Source organism: Pipistrellus kuhlii, unplaced genomic scaffold (assembly GCF_014108245.1).
Source record: "Pipistrellus kuhlii isolate mPipKuh1 unplaced genomic scaffold, mPipKuh1.p scaffold_m20_p_19, whole genome shotgun sequence".
Classification (NCBI taxonomy): domain Eukaryota; kingdom Metazoa; phylum Chordata; class Mammalia; order Chiroptera; family Vespertilionidae; genus Pipistrellus; species Pipistrellus kuhlii.
The window spans coordinates 8,928,305-8,952,992 of NW_023425504.1; the positions used below are offsets into that span (position 1 = coordinate 8,928,305).

The window sequence follows — 24,688 nt, forward strand, 5'->3', positions numbered from 1 at the left end:
TGCTTAGTGGTTAGAGCATCAGCCCACCCACAGAAGGTCGTGGGTTTGATTCCCATTCAAGGGCATGTACCTGGGTTTCAGGTTTGATTATGTCCCAGGTCTGGGTGCATGCAAGAGTCAACAAATCGATATGTCTCTTTCATGTCAATGTCTCTCTCTCTCTCTCTCTTCCCCTGCCTTCCTCTCTTCCACTCTCTCTAAAAATCAATGGGAAAATATCCTAATTTCCTCATGTGAGGGTTAACAACAACAAAAATTTATACAGCATATATAATTTTAGTTTCCAATGAGAGCTTCAATTTCTAGAAATTACAGAAAATCTAGGCAGCACCAACATTGAAATCAATAAACATTTTCTATGAAATTAAAGTATTAATATCATACCAATTTCAAATTTTCTTCCCAAGACTGATGTATTTGTATTGTAGTTTGTATCTCCCTACAAAAGAAAAACACACTCACACACACAAAACATCAGTACTGCAGTTAGCCTATCTAAAAGAAAATATGTAACTGAATATACAAATGATCAGAATAGTAACTCAAAGTACAATACTCACCATTCATTTTTTGCTTCTTTAGTTATTAAATCCATACCTTCTTCCTGAAAGGCAGGAATATGAGAATAAACTGAATATAGTTCCTATGGTTTTACAAAGTGATTTCTTTCAATGGGCTATTGAATGGTCAAATGAACCTCTAAAAAAATTTTCTGGTTCTCTACCTTTCATTGTTGCACCTAACATACTAAAAAGATCCGGTTTGCTAGTGGGTAGAGCGTCGGTCTGTGAACTGAAGGGTCCCAGGTTTGATTCCGGTCAAGGACATGTACATTGGTTGCAGGCACATTCCCAATAGGGGGTGTGCAAGAGGCAGCTGGTCGATGTCTCTCTCTCATCGATGTTTCTAGCTCTCTATATCTCTCCCTTCCTCTCTGTAAAAAAATCAATAAAATATATTTTTAAAAAGATCTATCACTTACTCATTATAGTACATCAGATAAGCAAAAATTGATTGATTATGAGAAAAACTTTGTACCCTTATTCATTCAAAAGAAAAAATAGAAAACATCAATATTATACTATTTTCCCAATATTAATACTATGATATTAATACTACTCAGAGCCCAAAACATACTAAATTTCTGTCTGTAAGGGTGCACTTAAGCATGATTTAAATCTAGTCATTCACATTGAAAAATACGTATTATATGTTAAGTAAGAAAAATGGATTCTATTTATGTAAAATTTTAAATAAGAGGTGTTCAGAAGGATGTTCACCAAAAATTTAACAATATTTATCAATGAGTAGTGAGGTTTGGGTACTTTGTTCTTCCTTTCTTTGTACTTTACCATATTTTCTGTCTTTGTATAATATGCAAGTATCATTTTCACAGTTATTTTAAAAAATAACCCACATATGGAAAGTCATCCTGTGTTGGTAGATGTGAAGACACAATACTGTTAAGAAGGGAATGCTATTCAAAATGATCTACAGATGCTATGCAACCCTCTATCAAAAATGAATGGCATTCTTTTAAAAAAAATATATATATTTTATTGATTTTTTTACAGAGAGGAAGGGAGAGGGATAGAGAGTTAGAAACATTGATGAGAGAGAAACATCGATCAGCTGCCTCTTGCATTCCCCCCACTGGGGATGTGCCCACAATCAAGGTACATGCCCTTGACTGGAATCAAACCTGGGACCCTTCAGTCCGCAGGCCAACACTCTGTCCACTGAGCCAAACCGGTTTCGGCATTAATGGCCTTCTTTTGCAGAAATACCTATCCTAAAATTCACATGGAATCTTAAGGGGCCCCAAATATTCAAAACAATTGTAAAAATGAAGAATAAACTTAAAAGATTTCCAGTTCCCAATTTCAAAACTTACTACAAGTCTACAGTAACCAAAAACAGTGTGGGACTGGCATAAGAACAGACTTTATGGAACAGAAATAAACCCTGACATATATGGTATATTGATTTTAGAGAAGGATGGAAAACCATTTAATGGGGAAAGGATGATCTTTTCTACAAATGGTACTTGGAACACTGAACATGCACGTACAAAACAATAAAATTGAATGTTTTCCCTACACCACATACAAAAATTAACTCAAAATATATATATGAAAGAAAAAAAATTAAGTAAAAAGAACAAGTAAGACAGGAAGACCAATAGAGGCAGAATTGTTTAATAATAAGAAGAAAATAGTGTCTCAAATAAAGAAAACTAGAAAACACTATGCTAACTGAAATAAGCCAAACACAAAAGAAAAAGTATTGTATGATCCCACTTATAAGAGGTACTTAGTATAATCAAACTCATAGAGACAGAAAGTAAAATAGAATATAGGATATAAGGGAGGATCCAAGATGGCTGCTCGGGTAAACACCTAACCCCAGCAGCACACAACAATTTCAATGGAATACAACTAAAATGTAAAGTGGACATCGCCCAGAGCTATAGGTAGTCAACTGACTGAAAATTCTACAACAAGAAGGAAAGAGAAAACCAGAAGGAAAATCAGAGGAGCTGAAAAAAAGCCTAAGGTACGAAGACATGCTGCACGCTCGCACGCACGTGTGCGGAGAGGTGGCAGCCGGAGAGGAGGAGAGGGCTGGGTGCTGCCTGGCATTCCCTAGCAGGAAGGAAATAAAACCCCCAGCCTGGGCTAAACCCCAGAACCGGCAGCGCTGACCCCCAGTTATGAGCCAGACCCTGGGGACCCAGGCTCTGGCCGGGGAGACGGGGCTGTGAGGTGGAATCCCAAGCGAGCAGGGAAAAGCAGGGCCCCCGGAGTCGTGCGCACATTGTGCGCAGAGGACTGAATGTTGATTTTGATGCTGGATTACCCTAGCGTGAAGAAACAAAACCTCCGGCGGCGCTGAGCCTCAGTCCGGACTGCTCTGAACCCCAGTCCTGGACCAGACCCTGGGGACCCAGGCTTGGGCAGGGGGAGAAGGGGCTGTGAGGCGGAATCCCAGGGGAGTGGCGAAAAGCAGAGCCCCCAGAGTCGCGCGCACTGCGCGCAGAGGACAGTCTGTTGACTCTGATCCTAGACTCTCCTAGCAGGAAGGAGAAAAAAAAAAGCTCCAGACTGGAGGAATGCGACAGGGAGCAGGAGCCCCTGCCGGACACCAGCCAGCCGGGCGCCGGCAGGGAGCCGGGCAACGGGGCCCCTGGGGGGGGGGTGCCCCTGAGCCAGCGACCTCTGAGAGCGGGCAACGGAGCCAAGGCCGGGGGCTGCTTCCTGGGCGGCGCCGACCGCGGCAACAGGCTGGAGCAGCGCGGGAGCCCGTGGAGAACAAAGGGGTGCCACAGGCCAACCTGCTGAGCTCCCAGGACAAGGAGGAAGAAACCAAAGTTCTCAATGTGAAGAAATCAAGTGAGAGCAAAAGATAGTAAAATTACTTAAGAAAGAATACAAAGAAGATCTTGAAAAATCAATGACTAAGTCAGAACTCAACTCACCAGCCAACATTGCAACATAAATGCGTTTAAAAAGAAAAGGACAGAATGTTGGAACAGCGGCGGCCAGGCCTAGAGTGCCCAGGCACAAAGCAATGGCAACCGGGCCTGGAGCAGCAACGGCCAGGCCCCAGAGCAGCAGCAGCCAGAACCAGAGCAACAACAGCCAGCACTGGAGCAGCCAGACCTGGAGCAGTGGCAGCCAGGCCTGAGGCGGAGGCAGCCAAGCCCAGGGAGGCCAGTCCAGGAATACCCAGACCTGGAGTGGCCGGACCCGGAGAAGCCGGGCCCAGAGCAGCCGGGTTGGGAGCAGCCAGGTCCAGAATAGCAGTAGCCAAGCCCAGAGCATCCAGGCTGGGAGCAGCCAGACTCGGAGCAGCCGGGCCCGGGGCAGCCGGGCCCAGAGCAGCCGGGTCTGGTGCGGCCAGGCCCGGAGCACCAGTTCCCAGGCTGGGAGCGGCCAGGGCCGAAACAGCCGGGTCTGGTGCGGCCAGGCCCGGAGCAGCGGCTGCCAGGCTGGGAGCGGCCAGGCCCGGAGCAGCGGCTGCCAGGCTGGGAGCGGCCAGGCCCGGAGCAGCGGCTGCCAGGCTGGGAGCGGCCAGGCCCGGAGCAGCGGCTGCCAGGCTGGGAGCGGCCAGGCCCAGAGCAGGGGCTGCCAGGCTGGGAGCGGCCAGGCCCGGAGCAGCCGGGTCTGGTGCGGCCGGGCCCGGAGCAGCAGCTGCCAGGCTGGGAGCGGCCAGGCCCAGAGCAGCCGGGCCCGAAACAGCCGGGCCCAGAGCAGCTGGGTTGGGTGCGGCCAGGCCCGGAGCAGCAGCAGCCAGATCCAGAGCAACTAGGTCAGGAGCGGCAGTGACCAGACCCGGAGCAGCTGGTTGTGGAATGAACCAGAGCAACAGAGGCCAGGCCCGGAGCAGCCAGGCCCGGAACAGCTCGCTCCTCGCCTGCCCCTCCCCGACGGCTGCCTCTCAGACATGGCTGGAAACTTTTGTGGGAACTTGAGGGTCTGCTGAATCAAGTGATGAAGGCTTAGATCTGGATGTGTTGAGTTAGTATAGGGCTGGGGTGTTGATCTGTGAGTGCCTTGGGTGGGGCCTGGATGAGGCTGGTTGACCTATTTGGAAATGTCTTTTGTGTGAAATGTATCATTGGGCATGTGGTGGTATTATTGATATGAGAAAATGCTAAGTAACTGATTTACTATCTGAAAAGGGATTTACTATCGGGGAAAGGGAGGGAGGAAGAGACTGAACATAAACTGCACCTATGAATGAGGACAATGGGGGATGGGGAGGGGGCGGTGGGTGGGGTGGGAACCTGGTGGAGGGGGGAAGAAATGAGGAACCTTTGTAACAATATGAACAATAAAGATTTATTTTAAAAAAAAGAATATAGGATATAAGGATAAAATGGGTCATTATTGCTGAATGGGTACAGAGTTTCTGTTTGGCATGATGATGATTAACATTGTGAATGCACTTAATGCCACTGAATTGTATTCATGGTTAAAATGTTTAATAAAAAAACCCACAGTCCAAATTCATCCTGGCATTCTTAAAAACGTATTTCACACCTAATATAATATCTAGAATAGTGCTGGGAAAATATGATGCTAAGTATTATGGAGAACATAAAATAAGCAGACGAGCCTTCCTTAAAGACACCTGGAATCATATGTGAGTGGCAAGTTTTATTATATTAAGTTGGAGCTCTCCAAAGTAAGCATGATCAGAGCCCAGGAGATGTACAATATGATCCACTGAGAAGCAAAAAGAAAAAAAAAATAGAAATTCACTATATATATATATATATATATATATATATATATATATTGCCTTTAACTAATTACAACTAATTACAGTTCACCTGAATCAAGTTAGGTGGACATATGGATAGCAAAGTTGTTAGAAACACAGGCTTTGGAGCAAAACAGAATTGAGTCAAATCCCCAGTTCTGTAACTTATTACTTGTGCAACCTTAGGCAAGCAACTTATCCTGAACCTCAGTTTCCTCATCCATATGAATATTGTGATAATAGAGGACAAGGAGGTGGTTGTAGAGTTCTCATTATAGTGCCTGGCAACCTATGTAAGTAAATGCTCAATATAAACTAGGTGTTCTTATTCTTATTCAATAGGTAATAAGAAGCCATTGTAACATTTTGCACAGGAGAGAAAAAGAGGTTAAAAATTATGTTTTAGAAAAGTTATCTTGGTGTTGGTTATAGAAGTCAGATTAAACTGGCATAGATGGGAAATCTGTTAGATTATTATTAGAGTAATCTGGGCTCAAGGGACAGAAGGAAGTAGCAGTGGGAACAGAGATGCTGTCAAGGAGAATTAATAGGATTAGCTGCATAATTAGATACTGTAGAAAAATAAGGAAGAAGTGAAGATGAGCTTCAAATCTTAAAACTGTGTGACTCTGACTATTTTTTAAAAATACATTTTTTATTGATTTCAGAGAGAAAAGGATGAAAAGAGAGAGAGAAACATCAATGATGAAAGAGAACCATTGATTGGCTACCTCCTGCATGCCTCCCACTGGGGATCAAGCCAGCAACCCGGGCATGTGCCTTTGACCAGAATCAAACCTGGGACCCTTCAGTCCACGGGCCAATACTCTGTTCACTGAGCCAAACTAACTAGGGCTGACTGTGACTATTTTTGATGTCATTATAGAAAACGAGAGTGTAAAAATGGGAGCAGAGTAAGTGGAAAACTCACAGTAGAGAACCTTGATACAGCTGATCAATGTTTCTTTCTCATTGATATTTCTGACTCTCTATCCCTCTCCCTTCCTCTCTGTAAAAAATCAATAAGAGCCAAAACCGGTTTGGCTCAGCGGTAGAGCATCAGTCTGTGGACTGAAAGGTCCCAGGTTCAATTCCGGTCAAGGGCATGTACCTTGGTTGTGGGCACATCCCCAGTAGGGGGTGTGTAAGAGGCGGCTGGTCGATATTTCTCTCTCATCGATGTTTCTAGCTCTCTATATCTTTCCCTTCCTCTCTGTAAGAAAAATCAATAAAATATATTTAAAAAATCAATAAGATATATTTAAATAAATAAATTAATTAACAAATAAATAAATAAATGAAACCAAGAGCTGGTGCTCTGAAAGAATAAACAAGATTCATCAAGAAATAAAGAGAAAAGACTTAAATAAAATAAGAAACAAAAGTGGAGAAGTAACCACTGACACCACAGAAATACAAATAATTATAAGAAAATACTAGGAACAACTATATGCCATTAAACTGGATAATGTAGATGAAACAGACAAATTACTAGAAAAATACAATCTCCCAAAACTGAATCAGGAAGAATAAAAAAGCCTGAATAGGCCAATAACAAAAAAATGAAATAGAAGCAGTAATAATAGTAATAATAATAAACTCCCACCAAATGAAAACCCAGGTGCAGATGGCTTCACAGAGGAGTTTTACCAAACATTCAAAGAAGAACTAACACCTATACTCCTCAAACTATTTTAGAAAATCCCAGAGAAAGGAACACTTCCAAACTCTTTTTACGAGGCCATCATTCTCTTAATTCCAAAACCAGACAAAGATACTACAAGGAAAGAGAATTACAGGCCAGCATTCCTGATGAACATATATACTAAAATCCTCAACAAAATATTAGAAAATCACATCCAGCAATATATTAAAAAGATCAAACATCATGATCAAGTGGGATTTATTCCAGGGATGCAACACTGGTACAATATTTGCAAATCAATAAACTGGATACATCACATAAACAAATTGAAAGACAAAAATCACATGATCATATCAACAGATGCAGAAAAGGCATTTGACAAAATCCAACATTCATTTTTGATAAAAACTCTCAGTGAAGTGAGAATAGAGGGAGCATATCTCAATATGAAAAAAGTATAATAACAAACCTACAACAAACATCATACTCAATCAGTAAAAACAAAAACCATTTCCCCTAAGATGGGGAACAAGACAGGAATGCCCACTTTCACCACTGCTGTTTGACATAGTACTGGAAGTGCTCATCATTGTGATCAGACAAAAAGAGATAAAACACTACCTAAATTGGAAAAGAAGGAGTAAAACTGTCATTATTCACAGATGACATACTATATGTGGAAAACCACAAAGGCTCCATAAAAAAACTACTAAACTTAATAAATGAATTTGGCAATGTAGCTAGATTCAAAATTAACACCCAGAAATCTATGACTTTTTAAAAATATATATTTTGTTGATTTTTTTTTTTTTTACAGAGAGGAAGGAAGAGAGGGAGAGAAAGCCAGAAACATCCATGAGAAAGAAACATCAACCATCCGCCTCCTGCACACCCCCCACTGGGGATGTACCTGCAACCAATGTACATGCCCTTGTCCGGAATCGAACCTGGGACCCTTCAGTCTGCAGACCAACACTCTATCCACTGAGCCAAACTGGTTTCAGCTGTATGGCTTTTTTACTACACCATAATGAACTCACAGAAAAGAAACTGGGGGGAAAAAAAATCCCATTTACCATTACACCAAAAAAAAATTAAGATATCTAGGAATAAACTAAGGAGGTAAAAGATTGGTAGTCAGAAAACTACAGGATGTTGAAAAAAGAGATAGAGAAAGACATAAACAAATGGACGAATATACCATGTTCATGGAGTAGTAGAATGGACATAATTAAAATGTCTATACTACCCAAAACAATCTATAGATTCAATGCAATCTCCATTAAGATACTAAGGGAATATTTCCACAGACCTAGAAAAAAACTCCAAAAATTCACATGGGATAAAAAAATTTTAAAAAGACCCCAAATAGCCACAGCAATCCCCTGATTACCCACAACTGCCCTCTCTGGCTGGCCTGATCGCCCCAAACTACCCTCCCCTACCACAACCCGCCTGCTCCACCGGGACACAACTCTGCTTTGCACATGGCCATCTTGTGAAGGCCACCTTATAATGATATTAGGGTGTGATGCATGAGGGAGTGACGACCACCTAGGCTATTATTATTGTAGATGGAATAGTACAGAGAACCAGAAATGGATTCAAGCCTTATGCTCAATTAATATTTGACAAAGGAGTCAAGAGCATACAATGGAGTCAAGACAGTCTCTTCCATAAATAGGGTTGGGAAAATTGAACAGATACATGCAAAAAAACAAAAACAAAAACAAAAACTTCATCACCAACTTACACCATACACAAAAACAAACTCAAAATGGATAAAGGACTTAAATGTAAGATGGGAAACCATAAAAATCTTAGAAGAATCCATAGGCAGCAAAATATCAGACATATGTTGTCGCAATATCTTTACCGATACAGCAGCTAAGGCAATGGAAACTAAGGAGAAAATAAACAAAAGGGACTACCTCAAAATAAAAAACTTCTACACAGCAAAAGAAACCATCAACAAAATAACAAGAAAGACCACTACATGCGAGAACATATTTGCCAATTTTAGCTCCAATAAGGGTTTAATCTCCAACATTTACAAGGAACTCATACAACTTAACAAAAAGAAGATAAACGATCCAATAAAAAAAAAAATGGGCAAAGGACCTAAATAGACACTTTTGAAAAAGGACATACAGAAGACCCAGAAACATATGAAAACATGCTCAAAGTCACTAACCATCTAAGAGATAAAAATCAAAACAATAATGAGAGACCATCTCACACCAGTCAGAATATCTATCATCAACAAACAACAAGTGCTGGCAAGGATGTGTTAAAAAAGGAACCTTCCTGCACTGCTGGTGGGATTGCAGACTGGTGCAGTCACTGTGGAATACAGTATGGAGTTTCCTCAAAAAGTTAAAAATGGAACTCCCATTTGAACCAGTAATCCCCTTCTAGGAATATATCCCAAGAAATCAGAAACACCAATCAGAAAGGATATATGCACTCCTATATTCATTGCAGCACAATTTACAATAGCTAACATTTGGAAATAGGCTAAGTGCCCATCAGCAGATGAGTGGATTAAAAAACAGTGGTACATCTACACAATGAAATACTATGCTGCTGTAAAAAATAAGGAACTCTTACCATTTACAACAGCATTGATGAACCTGGAGAGCATTATGCTGAGCGAAATAAGCCTGCTGGAGAAAGTTAAACATCACAGATCTCACTCATATGTGGGATATAATGAACAACATAAACTGATGAACAAGAATAGATCCAAAGACAAATGGTGGTGGTGGTGGTGGGGTGTGTGTGAGAGAGCAAACAAAGGACTTGCATGCATGCATATTAGCATAACCAATGGACACAGACACTGGGGTGGGGGGGCTTGCTTAGGGTGGGAATGTCTGGGGGGGATGTCAATTGGGGAAAAACAGACATGTAAAACTTTAGACAATAAAAAAAGAACCATTATTTAGAATCCTGACAACACACACACACACACACACACACACACACACACACGATAAACAATCCAATAAAAAATGGGGAAAGGACTTAAATAGACACTTTTCAAAAGAGGCCATACAGAAGGCCAAGAGACATGAAAACATGCTCAAAGGCACTAATCATCTGAGAAATGCAAATCAAAATGACAATTAAGTACCATCTCACATTTGTCAGAATGGCTATCAACAACAAATCAACAAACGACAAGTGCTGGGGAGGATGTGGAGAAAAAGGAACCCTTCTTCACTGTTGGTGGAAATACAGACTGGTGCAGCCACTGTGGACAGCAGTATAGAATTTCCACAAAAATTAACAATGCAACTTCCATTTGACCCAGAAATTCCTTCTAGGAATATATCCCAAGAAACTAGAAACACCAACCAGAAAGGATATATGCACCCTTATGTATATAGCAGCATACTTTACAATAGATAAGATTTGGAAACAGCCTAAGTGCTCATCAGCAGATGAGAGGATGAAAAAACAGTGTTACATCTACACAATGGAACACTATGCTGCTGTAAAAAAAAATAAGGAACTCTTACCATTTGCAACAGCATGGATGGAACTGGAGAGCATTATGCTAAGCGAAATAAGCCAGCTGGAGAAAGTTAAATATCACATGAGCTCACTTATTTATGGAATAATGAATATAAACTGATGAACAAAAATACAGCCCTAGGAAAAAAATGTTAGAATATAATAGAAGTAATCCTGTTTTTTGGAGATTTTTAATATTTCCACAACTTTTGTTGTATTATACTATGCTAGTAAAGTTTTGGTAATCCATATATATAAAACCTTAATGTGCAAGTAGACTGAACTGCCGAACAAGTGAACAACCAAACAACCCATTGCTATGATGTGCGCTGACCACAAGGGGTCGCACACGGAACATGGCAGGCATCATCTGTGGCAGGATGTTGGATGTTGGAGCAGGTGAGCAAGGGCGCTAGATCAAGGCAGGTCACCCATCGCTGTCATCGGGGCAAGACTCTAGTGGTTACTGAAAATTCTTTGCTCACACATGCCACAGTCCTGCATGGTGCTCACACCTGCTGCTGGCACCAGCTCTGCTCACACCTGCAGCCAGCACCCAGCACTGGCCCCAATTGCTCGGTGCTGTCAGTGGGTGTGAGCAATGGTTGCTGGACCTGATCGTCCCTCAGGGCTTTTCCACCTCCCCCGGCCCTTGAGGAGTGATTGGGGCCAGCAGCCACCTCTCACACCCACTGCCAGCAACAGCCCTGCTTGCACGCACTGCTGTCACCAACTCTAATGGCTCTGCACCATCAGCAGGTGTGAGCAGCTAGAGCTTTCAATGAGTGGGAGTAGCAGTGGTGGGAGTAGGCTGTGGTTAGACATGGGCCCAAGGTTCGCTGTGGGAGTGCTGGGTCTGGGTGCGGAGGATGGGCCAAGACCTGCCCCTGTGCCCATCACAGCTTTGCGGCCCATAGTTCCTTTCAATGTGCGTGAATTCATGCATTGGGGCCCTAGTATTAATATATTTAAATTTTTTTCCTTGACCTATTAATGTTTAATGTATGTAACATTATTATGTTTAAAATAGTTTTTCTTGAAATGTTAATGTTTATAGCATGGGAAAATATAAATAAAATTTGATTTACATTAATATAATAAAAGAAAAATAAATTTTAAAAAATTAGGGAAATCAGAAAAGTTAGTTAATAAAATTAACCAGTCTTTTAAAATTAATTAAATTTACTGGGGTAACATTAACAACATTATATACATTTCAGGGGTACAATACTATAATACATCATCTGTGTATTGCATTGTGTGCTCACCTCCCAGGGTTTAATCTCTCTCTCTCTCTCTCTCTCTCTCTCTCTCTCTCTCTCTCTCTCTCTCTCTCTGTAGTTGTTTTGTTTTTGTTTTTGTAACACAAGAGGGAGAAAGGCAAAGGAACAGGGCCCAACCAAGGCCCCACAACAGCTTCTGAGGCACATGTCTGTGTGGATTTGTTTTGAAAAGACAGTTTCAGGTCTGTTCCAGGAAAACTCCCTGGACTGTCAACCTCAGTGCAAAGACCTTAAAATGAAAACTTCCCATCTGTTTTCCACACAGGGGTCCAACAAGAGATACAAAACAAACCTGTTTGAAAATGCCCCCGTTAACACAAGGGGGAAGACTGTACAGATGCATTAACACAGAACCTTCCAGGAATCAAGTTGGCTGCGACTTCACAAAATCAAAACCAAATAATATTTCCAACTATAGAAATAGTTGGAAATATGTGGCTTTAAAAAAATAAAAATAAAAATAAGGACTTAATGCCCTGGCCAGTGTGGCTTGGTTAGTTGGAGCATTGTCCTGTACACAAAAAGTTGCAATTTCAATTCCCAGTCAAAGTACATATCCAGGTTGCAGGTTCCATTCCCAGTCAGGGTACATGGTGGAGGCAGTAGATCAATGTTTTTCTCACATCGATGTCTCTCTCTCTCTCTCTCTCTCTCTCTCTCTCTCTCTCTCTCTCTCTCTCTCTCTCTCCCCTTTCCTCTATCAAAAAAAAAAAAAAAAAAAAAAAAAAGACAACATCAAAAGAACCACAAAATGCAGAAGTGGGGTCTCCCAACACCTGCCTCCTTTTTTTTTGTTCTGAACACTCATGGACTGGAGCAGATGTACAACTTGTTGGGGAAGGGCTTAAGTCTCTGGGGGTCGCCGGGCCAGTTCACTGTTTACCCGCCTGCCTGCTGGTCTTCTTTTCTGGTTGACCTCTGCCATGGCCGCCAAACACACCTCGTCCAGCACCCTCCATGCCACGGCCTTTCTGCTGCTTCTGCTGCTGCAGGCCACCACGGCCACGACTCTTGGCCACCACCTCTTCTTTGACCATGTAAATGATCTCATCAGAGATGCACAGGTACTTGACAGTGCTGCCGCGGATGTAGCACTCGGGCATCCGCCAGAACTTGTCCCCATCCCTCGATGTGCATATCACCTTGCGCAGGTTGATGTTCATCCAGTTGTCACAGCTGACCTTTGTACGTCTCCCTGTTTTTAAGCTCCACTAACATGGGGTGATTCTGAGCCATCTTCAGCAGTGACAATGGGAGCATGGTGGCGGCAGGGACCTGGCCTGCCGGACACTTCTGCCACGGCCACCTCCATTCACGCGCCCGAGTTTAGTCTCTTTCTGTCACCATATATTTGACTCCCTTTACCTTTTTAATCCTCTCCCCCTCTGGTAATCATCATACTTCTGTCTGTGTCTTTGAGTTTGTTTTCTTGTACTCAAAGACACAGACAGCAGTCTGTGTGTTCACTGTTGCTTTTTTTTTTATATCCCACATATGAATGAAATAATATGGTTCTTGTTCTTTTTCACTTTTGTTCCCTGAAGGAGAGTATGCCTGTAATATTTGCCTAGTGTTGGCACAGTTCTCAATAAATGCTTGCTGAGAGAATGAAACAATTTGTAAATATCAAATTACATTTCTTTTAAAACAAGCTAGACTATTCCCCTAAAGAACTTCTCTTCATAAAAGAGAATAGGTCCTTAGTAAGTTCTAAGGACAAAAAAAAATAAACATATTACAGATCTCTAATGTCATTGCTTTACTAAACTAAAATGGTAGCAAAGTCCATAAGACAGACTATGAAACCTGGCAGCAGAAGAAAAAGATCACATGTAACAGATGTATCTACCAGTAAATTGATCTTCCTATCATAATCAGGCCTTGTACTCCAACTGGTAGAGTCTGTTTTAAATGGCTTTATTTCACAAAGTTCCCTTACATTTGTGTGTAAATCAAGTTAAATTTATCCAAACCAGATAAGATAAAAAGAAGATGGAAACTTTAGCAAATCATAGTATTACTATGATTTGCTAAAGTTTACATTTGTGAAGATATAAATACAAAGGATACTAGAAATACAGAGGCAATATGTAAATAGATAATGTTAAATTAATTTTATTCAACACTAGAGAGAAAGTCAGGTTATTACTGAGTACTAATTTTATATTTTATTAAACAAGTCAGGAGATAAATGTAAAGTCATAGAACAATTTACTGTGAGCAAACTCTGATGGATTGACTAGTTTCTCTTAAATCCAATGGTTAAAATTCTAAGCCCTAGTGCCTCAGAATGTGACTTTATTTGGAGAGAAGGTCTTTGTAGAGATAATCAAACCTGCCAACACCTTCACTTTAGAATGCTGGCTGCCAGAATTGTGAGAAAATAAATTTCCTTTGTTTAAGCCCTCCAGTTTGTTGTACGTTGTTATGGCAACCCTAGCAGACTAATACACAAAGTATTTCTCTATGGTGGTTATTTTTGTTTAGGGCTTTGGGAGATAGGGAACTAAAAGCCAAGTGCTTTCAAACCTATTGAAGTACTAGCTCAATTAATATTAGGAAAGGAAAATCAAATAAAAAGTATAATTCCTGGAACCCAAAGATGGTGACTGGCAGGAAGGCAGGAAGGGAGAGAGTGTGAAAGAGTGAGGGCGTGATAGAGGAGTGTGTGGTGTGTGTGTGTGTGTGTGTGTGTGTGAGAGAGAGCTAGGGAGAGTTAGATCCTGCAGGTCTTTTCAGGGGCTGCAAAACCAGGAAGTCTTACATGGCAGAACCCCGCTGCCACTGCGGACACTCTGGGGGCGGCAGCATGGGCACAGAGACCATACCATTTTGAAAAACATAGCTGCTTGATAATAGGATCCTGGCCTCAGCACCACCCAACCTGGTCTCAGACACAAACTGGGACCCTGCAGCTACTGGGGACAGAGACCTGCAACCATAGCTGCAGAGCCACAAACACCTAGAATTCAGACATCCCGGCTGCAGATTTCTGTGAGTCACAGAGCCTATAACCCTTCCTGCAGGCTAACAGCAGCACCATAGGAACTGGTAGACCAACCATTTGCACAGGGCCACAGAGGCATTGCAGGAATTTGAGCCTGGGCATGTGCATGGACACTGAGAATCTGTTCCTCCCATGCAATTGGGTGACCAAACCCCACGCCCACTCACAGCAGCAGTGCCACCCGACATGGATTCTGGGCAAGTGCACATGGAAGTCTGTTTTCCACAGCACAGGAGTGGATTTCCTGCTGACATAGTGGTACTGTGAAACCCGGCCCCCCAAGAAGACAAGTCCCTGATTCTCTATGCAAGAGACAGCACTGAGCACCAGTGACTTGACTCTGTTTCTCATTGTCTGTGCCTGGGATCCCTGGTTCCCAGTGCATTCACACTAAGAGCAAGTGACTCCAATTCTTGGTGCACGCACACACAGGAAACCTGATTCTTGGCACAAGGCTGCACCAAGCAACAGAGACTCTGATACTCAATTCCTGGAGTAGGCACAGGGGAACTCTGACTCCTAGCATGAGCTAGGGGACTCTGATTTTCTGCACATGCCATTGGGTTCTCTATTTCAGCATGGCACAGGTGGGATCCCTGATTCTATGTATGCACACGAGGCCACACTGAGTGACAGTGACTCTGATCCTGAATGAGTGTGGCTCCCATCAAACCACAGCGGCCGCATGTCTTAGTGTCAGAACTCTTCAGTGACACTCAGGTGGTGCAAAGCTTCTACTGCACACGGCCAGGCCCAAGCCCATGCAATTCAATGTTTGAACCTTCTGGGGATAGTCAGAATAGGGAGATGACACAATCCCCAGAGGAAATAAATAAGTGAAATGGAAGCATGCAACATGACTGAAAAAGAATTCAGATTAATGGTAATATAGTTCATACACTAGATGGATGAGAAAATCAACAACCTATGCACAAATCAGGAAGAAATCAAAAGTGATATAGCTACAATAAAAAACACTGTGGAAGGTTTCAACAGTAGATTAGAAGAAGCAGAGGACCAAATTAGTGAGTTAAAAGATAAGGTAGAGAAACATGCTTAAATCTGAACAGCAACTAGAGAAAAAAATTAAAAAGCAGGAGGAGAGCATAAGGGATTTTTGAGAAAACACAAAATTAAGTAACATACGTATAATAGGGCTGCCAGAAGGACAAGAAGAGCAGCAAGGATTAGAAAATCTATTTGAAGAAGTAATGACAAAACAAACAAACAAAAAACACAAACAAACAAACAAACAAAAAACTTCCCAGATATGGGGAAGAAAAAGGTTACACAAGTACAGAGAGTCCCAACAAGATGAATCCCAAAAGACCCACATCAAGACATGTTATAATTACAGTGGCAAATGTTAATGACAAAGAGAGAATATTAAAGGCTGCAAAAGAGAGACAAAGAGTTACCTATAAAGGATCCCCCATCATTATCAAATGATTTCTCAACAGAAACATATCAAGCTAGAAGAGAATGGAAGGAGGTATACAAAGTGATGCAAATCAAAGGACTGAACCCAAGAATACTCTGCCCAGCAAGGCTATCAATCAAAATTGAATCAGGAGCGTTAAAAAAAAAAAAAAAAATGCTGAGGGGGTTTATCACGACCAAGCCAGCAATGCAGGAAATGCTAAAGGGAATTCTGTAAAAAGAAGAAATAGAAATGGAGGAAGGAACACAGGCATGAAGTACAGAAATGGCTACAAACAAGTACCTATCAATAATAACATTAAATGTAAATGGATTAAATGCTCCAATCACAAGGTATTGAGTGAGTGAATGAATAAGAAAACATGGCCCATATATATATGTTGTGTACAGGAGACCTACCTCAGAACAAGGGACTCACACAGACTGAAAGTGAAGGGATGGAAAAATATCAGGCAAATGGAAATGAAAAAAAAAAAAAAAAAAAAAAAAAAAAAAAAAAAAAAAAAAGCTAGGGTACCAATACTTATATCTGACAAAATAGACCTCAAAGTGAAGACCATAACAAGAGACAATAAAGGCCACTTCATAATTCTAATGGGATCAATACAACAAGAGGATATAACTCTGGTAAACATTTATGCACCCAAAGCTGGAGCACTCAAGTGCATAAAAAAATTTCTGGAAGATATCAGGGGACAGATTGACAGCAACACAATCATACTGTGTTTCCCCGAAAATAAGACATCCTCCGAAAATAAGACCTACTTACAGGTTTCTTTCTGAGTGAAATAAAAGGCATCCCCTGAAAATAAGCCCCCACCCCCAGGCTAAACATAAGAGATTTGGTCCACTGATTCTGAAAGGAATGGAGTCACAAGAAATTTGCCAGGAAATTCAGGAATTGGATTGTTATGATGATATTCCAGAAGATGATGACATGATTGTCATTGAATAAATGAGTAAATTCTTGATATTGCAGGATTCACAGTTTGTCTGGTTTGTGTTGACAACTACCGTACTACCATACCATATACAGGTAATACATTTCCTTTATTTTCATTTAACAATAAATGTGTACCGTATTCTTCTTCATGGAAAAATAAGACATCCCTGAAAATAAGACCTAGTGCATCTTTGGGAGCAAAAATTAATATAAGACACTGTCTTATTTTTGGAGAAACAGGGTAGTAGGAGACTTTAATAACACATTAATATCACTGGATAAATCCTCTAGACAAAAAATTAGCAAAAAACCAAATATTTAAATGATTCACTAGATAAGATTAATTAATTGATATCTTTAGAACATTCCACCCCAAAATTACAGAATATACATTATTCTCAAGCACACATGGGACAAACATAGACCACATATTGGGACACAGGCAAAGTCTCTCCAAATTCAAGAGGATTGAAATCATATCAAGCTTTTTGTCAGATCACAGTGGCATAAAATTAGAAATCAACTACAGTAAAAACATAAAATTAGAAATCAACTACAGTAAAAACAATCACAAAAATTCAAACACTTGGAGGCTGAATAGCACACTATTAAACAATGAGTGGGTTACCATAGAGATCAATGAAGAAATAAAACACATCCTAGAAACAAATGACAATTAAAATAAAACAATCCAAAATCTTTGGGACACAGTGAAAGCAGTCCTGTGAGGGAAGTTCATAGCATTACAGGCCTACCTCAAAAAAAACAAAAAAAAAAAAACAAAAACAAAAACAAACAAACAAACAAACACACACACACACAAAACACACCACAAAACAAAAAACAAATAAGAAAAACGGGTAGTAAACAATCTAACTCAGCAACTTGAAGAATTAAAAAGAGAGCAACAAGAAAAGCCCAGTGTGATCAGAAGAAAGGAAATAATAAATATCAGGGCAGAAATAAATAACAGAGACAAAAACCAAAACAAAACAAAACAAAACAAAACCCAAAACAAAAGATCAATGAAACCAAGAGCTGCTTCTTTGAAAGGAAAAACAAGATTGATGAATCTCTAGCCAGGCTCACCAAGCAGCAAAGAGAGAGGACCCAAATAAACAAAATCAGAAATTAAAGAAATGAAATAACAACAAACCCCACAGAAATAAGAAGAATCATTAAAAAAATAATATGAGCAACTCTACTCCAACAAACTGGTCAACCTAGAAGAAACGAACATACTCCTAAAAAAAATATGACCTTCCAAAACTCAACCACAAGGGATAAAAAAAATCAGAATAGGTCAATAACTATGGAGGAAATTAAAGCAATAATAATAAAAAAAAAACCTTCCAAACAAAAGCCCTATACCAGATGGCATCACAGGGGAGTCTTATCAAATATTCAAAGAAGAAAAAAAAAGTATCTTCCTCAGACTATTCCAGAAAATTCAAGAGGAAGGAGCACTTCGAAACTCTTTCTATGAAGCCAGCATTACCATAATCCCAAAACCAGATAAAGCAATACAAAGAAAGAGAATTACAGGTCAATATCCCTCATGAACACAGATGCCAAAATCCTCAATAAAATTATTGCAAATCAAATCCAGCATTACATTAGAAAGATCATACACCATGACCAGTTGGGATTTATCCAGGGGATGCAAGGATGAAACAATATCCGCAAATCAATAAATGTGATACACCACATAAACTGTGAGATAAAAACCATATAGTCATATCCATTGATGCAGAAAAAGCATTTGACAAAACCTAACACCCTTTCTTTTTTTTAAAATATATTTTATTGATTTTTTTGCCCCCCTCTCCCTTCCCACACATCCCCTCCCTCCCCAGAGTTTTATGTCCATTGGTTGTACTTATATGCATGTATAAAAGTCCTTCGGTTGATCTATTATCTCCCCCAGATCTTCCTCTCCTCCCCGCTGTAATTTGACAGTCTGCTTGTTGGTATACTGTCTCTATATCTATCTTTTGGTTCATCAGTTTATAATGTTCTTTATTATCCACAAATGAGTGAGGTCATGTGGTGTTTCTCTTTCATTGATTGGCTTATTTCATTCAGCATGATGTTCTCCAATTCCATCCAGGTTGCTGCAAATGATGAGAATTCCTTCTTTTTTATGGCAGCATAGTACTCCATTGTATAGATGTACCATAGTTTTTTGATCCAATCATCTACTGACGGGCACCTAGGCTGTTTCCATATTCTGGCTATTGTAGATTGTGCTGCTATGAACATAGGGGTGCAAATATCCTTTCTGATTGGTGTTTCTAGTTTCTTGGGATATATTCCTAGAAGTGGGATTACTGGGTCAAATGGGAGTTCCATTTTCAGTTTTTTGAGGAAACTCCACACTGTTCTCCACAGTGGTTGCACCAGTCTGCATTCCCACCAGCAGTGCACGAGGGTTCCTTTTTCTCTGCAACCTCGCCAACTCTTGTCGTTTGTTGATTTGTTGATGTTGGCCATTCTGACAGGCTAACACCCTTTCTTGATAAAAACTCTCAACAAAGTGGGAATAGAAGGATCATACCTCATCATAATAAAAGCCATATATGACAAACTCACAGCCAACATCATACTCAGTGGGCAAAGATTAAAACCATTTCTCCTAAGAACAGGAACCAGGCAGGGATGCCCACTCTCAGCATTCTTATTCAACATAGTACTAGAAGTACTGGCTATTGCAATTAGATAAGAAGAAGAAATAAAAAGCATCCAAATTGGAAAAGAAGTAAAGCTGTCCTTATTTGCAGATGACATGATACTGTATATAGAAAACCCTAAAGACTCCATAAAAAAATTACTAGAATTAATAAATGAATTTAGCAGAGTAGCAAGATACAAAATAAATGCCAAGAAATCTATGACATTTCTATACACCAATAGTGAACTTACAGAAAGAGAAACTAACAAAGCAATTTTATTTACCATCGCATCAAAAAAATTAAGATACCTAGGAATAAATTTAACTAAGGAGGTTAAAGACCTATACATGGAAAATTACAGGACACTGAAAAAAGAGATAGGGGAAGACATAAACAGATGGAAGAACATACCATGTTCATGGATTGGTAGAATCAACATCATTAAAATGTCCATACTACCCAAAGCAATCAATAGATTCAATGTACTCCCAATTAAAATACCAACAGCACATTTGAACAATTTGGTTTCAATTGAACAATTTTCAGAATCTGTAAAGTGAACTAAGAATCTTGTGTATCAGCCAGAACCGGTTTGTCTCAGTGGACAGAGCTTCAGCCTGCGGACTGAAAGGTCCTGGGATTGATTCCGGTCGAGGGCATGTACATTGGTTGCAGGCACATCCCCAGTAGGGGGTGTCTAGGAGGCAGCTGGTTGATGATTTTCTCTCATAGATGTTTCTAGCTATCTATCCATCTCCCTTCCTCTCTGTAAAAAATCAATAAAATATATTTTAAAAACAAACAAACAAAAAAGAATCTTGTGCATCAATTCAAATATGTGAGAATATGTATTTATAAAGCGTGGATAAGTTTTTGTTTGTTTTGAAATATTCATTTGCTACATTAACCATGGTTTTAGAATTTACCACTTGAACAATTTGGTTTTAGAATCTGTAAAATGAACTAAGAATCTTGTGTATCAATTCAGATATGTGAGAATATGTGTTTATAAAGCGTGGATAAGTTTTTGTTTGTTTTGAAATATTCATTTGCTACATTAACCATGGTTTCAGAATTTACCACTTGAACAACTTGGTTTAAGAATATGTAAAATGAAATAAGAATAAAATACCAACAGCATGTATCACAGACTTAGAAATAACTCTCCAAAAATTCATCTGGAATAAAAAAAGACCCTGAATAGCCACAGCAATCCTGAGAAAGAAGAATAAAATAGGAGGGATCTCAGTACCAGATTTCAATATGTATTACAAAGCCACTGTTCTCAAAACAGCCTGGTACTGTCACAAGAACAGACATATAGACCAATGGAATAGAATAGAGAATCCAGATATCGACCCAAACCACTATGGTCTATTAATATTTGACAAAGGAGGCATGAACATACAATGGAGTCAAGACAGTCTCTTCAATAAATGGTGCTGGGAAAATTGGACAGATATATGAAAAAAAATGAAGCTAGATCACCAACTTTCACCACATACAAAAATAAACTCAAAATGTATATAGGACTTAAACATAATACAGGAAACCATTAAAATACTAGAAGAATCCACAGACAGCAAAATCTCAGACATATGCCGAAAGAACTTCTTCACTGATACTGCACCTAGGGCAATGGAAGCTAAAGAGAAAATAAACAAATGGGACTACATCAAAATAAAAAGCCTTTTCACAGAAAAACAAACAAACAAACAAACAAAAACAACAACAACAAGAAACCCCACTGTATTGGAGAACATATTTGCAAATGATATCACTGATAAAGGTTTAATTTCCAACATCTACAGGCAATTTATACAACTTAATAAAAGGAAGATAAATGATCCAATAAAAAAATGGGCAATGGACCGAAATAGAATCTTTTTGAAAGAAGACAGAAAGAAGGCCAAGAGACACATGAAAACATGCTCAAAGTCACTAATTATCTGAGAGATGCAGATCAAAACGACAATACTGTACCACCTCACACCTATCAAAATGACAATCATCAGCAAATCAACAAACAACAAGTTTTGGCCAGGATGTGGAGAAAAAGGAACGCTCGTGCACTGCTGGTGGGAATGCAGACTGGTGCAGCCACTGTGGAGAACAGTATGGAGTTTTCTTAAAAACTGAAGATGGAACTCCTATTTGATCCAGTAATCCCACTCCTTGGAATATTATATATTCTAAGAAACTAGAAACACCAATCAGAAAGGATATATGCACCCCTATGTTCATAGCAGCACAATTTACAATAGCTAAGATTTAGAAACAGCCTAGCTGCCCATCAGCAGATAGCTGGATCAGAAAACTATGGTACATCTACACAATGGAATACTATGCTGCCATAAAAAAAGAAGGAATTCTTACCATTTGTAGCAACCTGATGGAACTGGAGAACATTATGCTAAGTAAAAGAAGCCAGTCAATGAAAGAAAAATACCACATGATCTCACTCATTTGTGGATAATAAAGAATGTTATAAACTGATGAACAAAAAGATAGATACAGAGGCAGTAAAGCATCAAACAGACTGTCAAATTACAGCAGGAAGGTTAGGGAGAGGTGGGAGAGAAAAAAGATCAACCGAAGGACTTGTATGCATGCATAGAAGCATAACCAATGGATGCAAAACACTGGGGGGTGAGGGAATATATGTGAGTGGGGTGGGAGGGCAATGGTAAGATATGCACACATATAATATCTTAATAAAAAATTAAAAAAAATAGACAGGGGCAAAGAAGCATCGAACAGACTGTCAAACTACAGCGGGAAGGTAGAGGAGAGTTGGAGAGTAAGAGATCAACTGAAGGACTTGTATAAATGCATACAAGTCTTGCATCTGCACAACCAACAGATGCAAGACACTGGGGGTGGAGGGATGAGGGGAAGTGCCAGGGGGGAGGGGAGGCCAGGGGGAGGTCAGTGGGGAAAAAAAAGATACATATGTACTACTATTTGTAATACCTTAAACAATAAAATTTAAACAACAACAACAAACTAACAAAAAAGTATAATTCCTGAATTCTTAGGAATTACTGTGTGTTCAGAAATTTAATTTCCATGGTAATTATATATATATATATATATATATATATATATATCCTTCCTAATAAAAGGGCAATATGAAAATTAACCATTCTGCCCCACAAGCTACACCCACAAGCCATGCCCACCAGCCAATCAGAGCGAGTATGCAAATAAACCCAACCAAGATGGCTATAGCCACAGAGAACAGGATGGAGGTGTTTCCCTGGCAATGGAGGAAGCCAAGCTTTCTGCCTGCCCTTGCCGGCCTAAGCCTCCACTCAAGGTTACAAAGTTTCAATTATAGAAGGTAAACAAATCCAAACAGAAATGACTGCCACCACTAAGTGAGCAGGAGGCTTGGCTCTGCTCCAGGCTACAAAGTTTCAATTGTGGAAAGTAAATATATCCCAGATACCAGGGCCTCCACTTGGGCCGCTCGGGGGTGTGGCCAGCCTGCAAACCACCACAGGCCCCTCACTAAGGTTGCCCCATGCCCCAAAAGAACCCCCACACCCTGATCCGGGACACCCTTCAGGGCAAACCAGCTGGCCCCCACCCATGCACTATATCTCTATCCTATCTAATAAAAGAGAAATATGCAGATTGACCATCACTCCAACACACAAGATGGCTGCTCTCATGTGGTCAAAGATCCTGCCCCTATGTCGACACAAGATGGCCACCACAAGATGGCCAACAGGGGAGGGCAGTTGGGAGGGACCATGCCTGCAAGGGAGGGCAGTTGTGGGTGACCAGGCAAGTAGGGGAGGGCAGTTGAGAGGCACTAGGACTGCAAAGGAGGGCAGTTGAAGGCGATCAACCCTGCAGGGGAGGGCAGTTAAGGGTGACCAGGTCAGAAGAGGAGGGAAGTTGGGGGCAACTGGGCCTGCAGGGAAGGATAGTTGGGGGGACCCAGGCATATGCAGATGCCGAGTAGCCGGGGGTGGGGTGGGATGCTTGCCTCATGGTGGGATGCTTGCCCCATTGCCATGGCAACAACACAGGCATTTCACACTGTCCCAGCTGCTCTGGGCCTCTGGGCAGCATGGGAAGGCAGTTAGGTTGCTCCGGGCTAGAGCAAAAAGGCAGCTCCTGCTAGAGCAAAGGCGGTGCCAGCAGCCAGGGGAAGGAAGGCCCCTTCTTACATGAATCTTCATGTGTCAGGCCTCTAGTATCTTAATAAATCTAAGTAGGGGGGTGGAAATTAAATTCCAGCTTGATATTCTCAAATGAATACCTAGAAAACAGCTAACAATCACAGTAAAAAAGAAATTGCTCATTAGCTATAGAATGGGGAAAAGACTACTTAAATCACATACTTACTTAAATATTGACCCAGAATCTTAATATTGACTTGAGGCAGTGTGCCTATTTAAAAATAAAAGTAAATTTAATGAAACCAGTTTATAGGAAATACAGGAAATAAAAGAACATTTTAAATAACATCACATGGAAGCAGAATCAGAATGTAGGTATTGTATAGGACAAATGGTCTGGTTTCTCCAATTAATAAGTGGCATGGAACAAAAACAGGAAAAGGAGGCTGTTTTAAATAAAACAGACCTAAGAGATCATGGCTGGAACAGGTTTGAATCAGAAAAAAAAGCATTTTTGAGAATCTATAAAAATTTAACATGAGCTGGCTATTAGACAATGTTAAGGAATTACTTAATTTTTTTATTTATTTCCTTTTTATTGAGTTTATTAGTGGCGACACTGGTTAACAAAATTATACAGGTTTCAGGTATACAATTCCACAGCATATCATTTGTACACTGTATTGTTTGATTACCACCCTAAGTCTCGTTCCATCACCAATTATCCCCACTGTACCGTCCTCCACCTATCCCAACCCCCAGAGGAATGACTTAATTT

General features: G+C 40.5%; 1 protein-coding gene and 1 pseudogene across 1 annotated transcript in view; both read right to left on the bottom strand.

Annotated features, from left to right (window-relative positions):
• Positions 1–24,688, bottom strand: part of LOC118722022 — a 50,614-nt gene that overhangs the window by 8,026 nt on the left and 17,900 nt on the right. The window contains 3 exon segments of the mRNA XM_045583449.1: positions 385–439; positions 561–643; positions 12,603–12,910. Of these exon segments, the coding sequence (XP_045439405.1) occupies positions 385–439; positions 561–643; positions 12,603–12,910 (446 nt within the window).
• Positions 12,445–13,032, bottom strand: LOC118722021 (annotated as a pseudogene).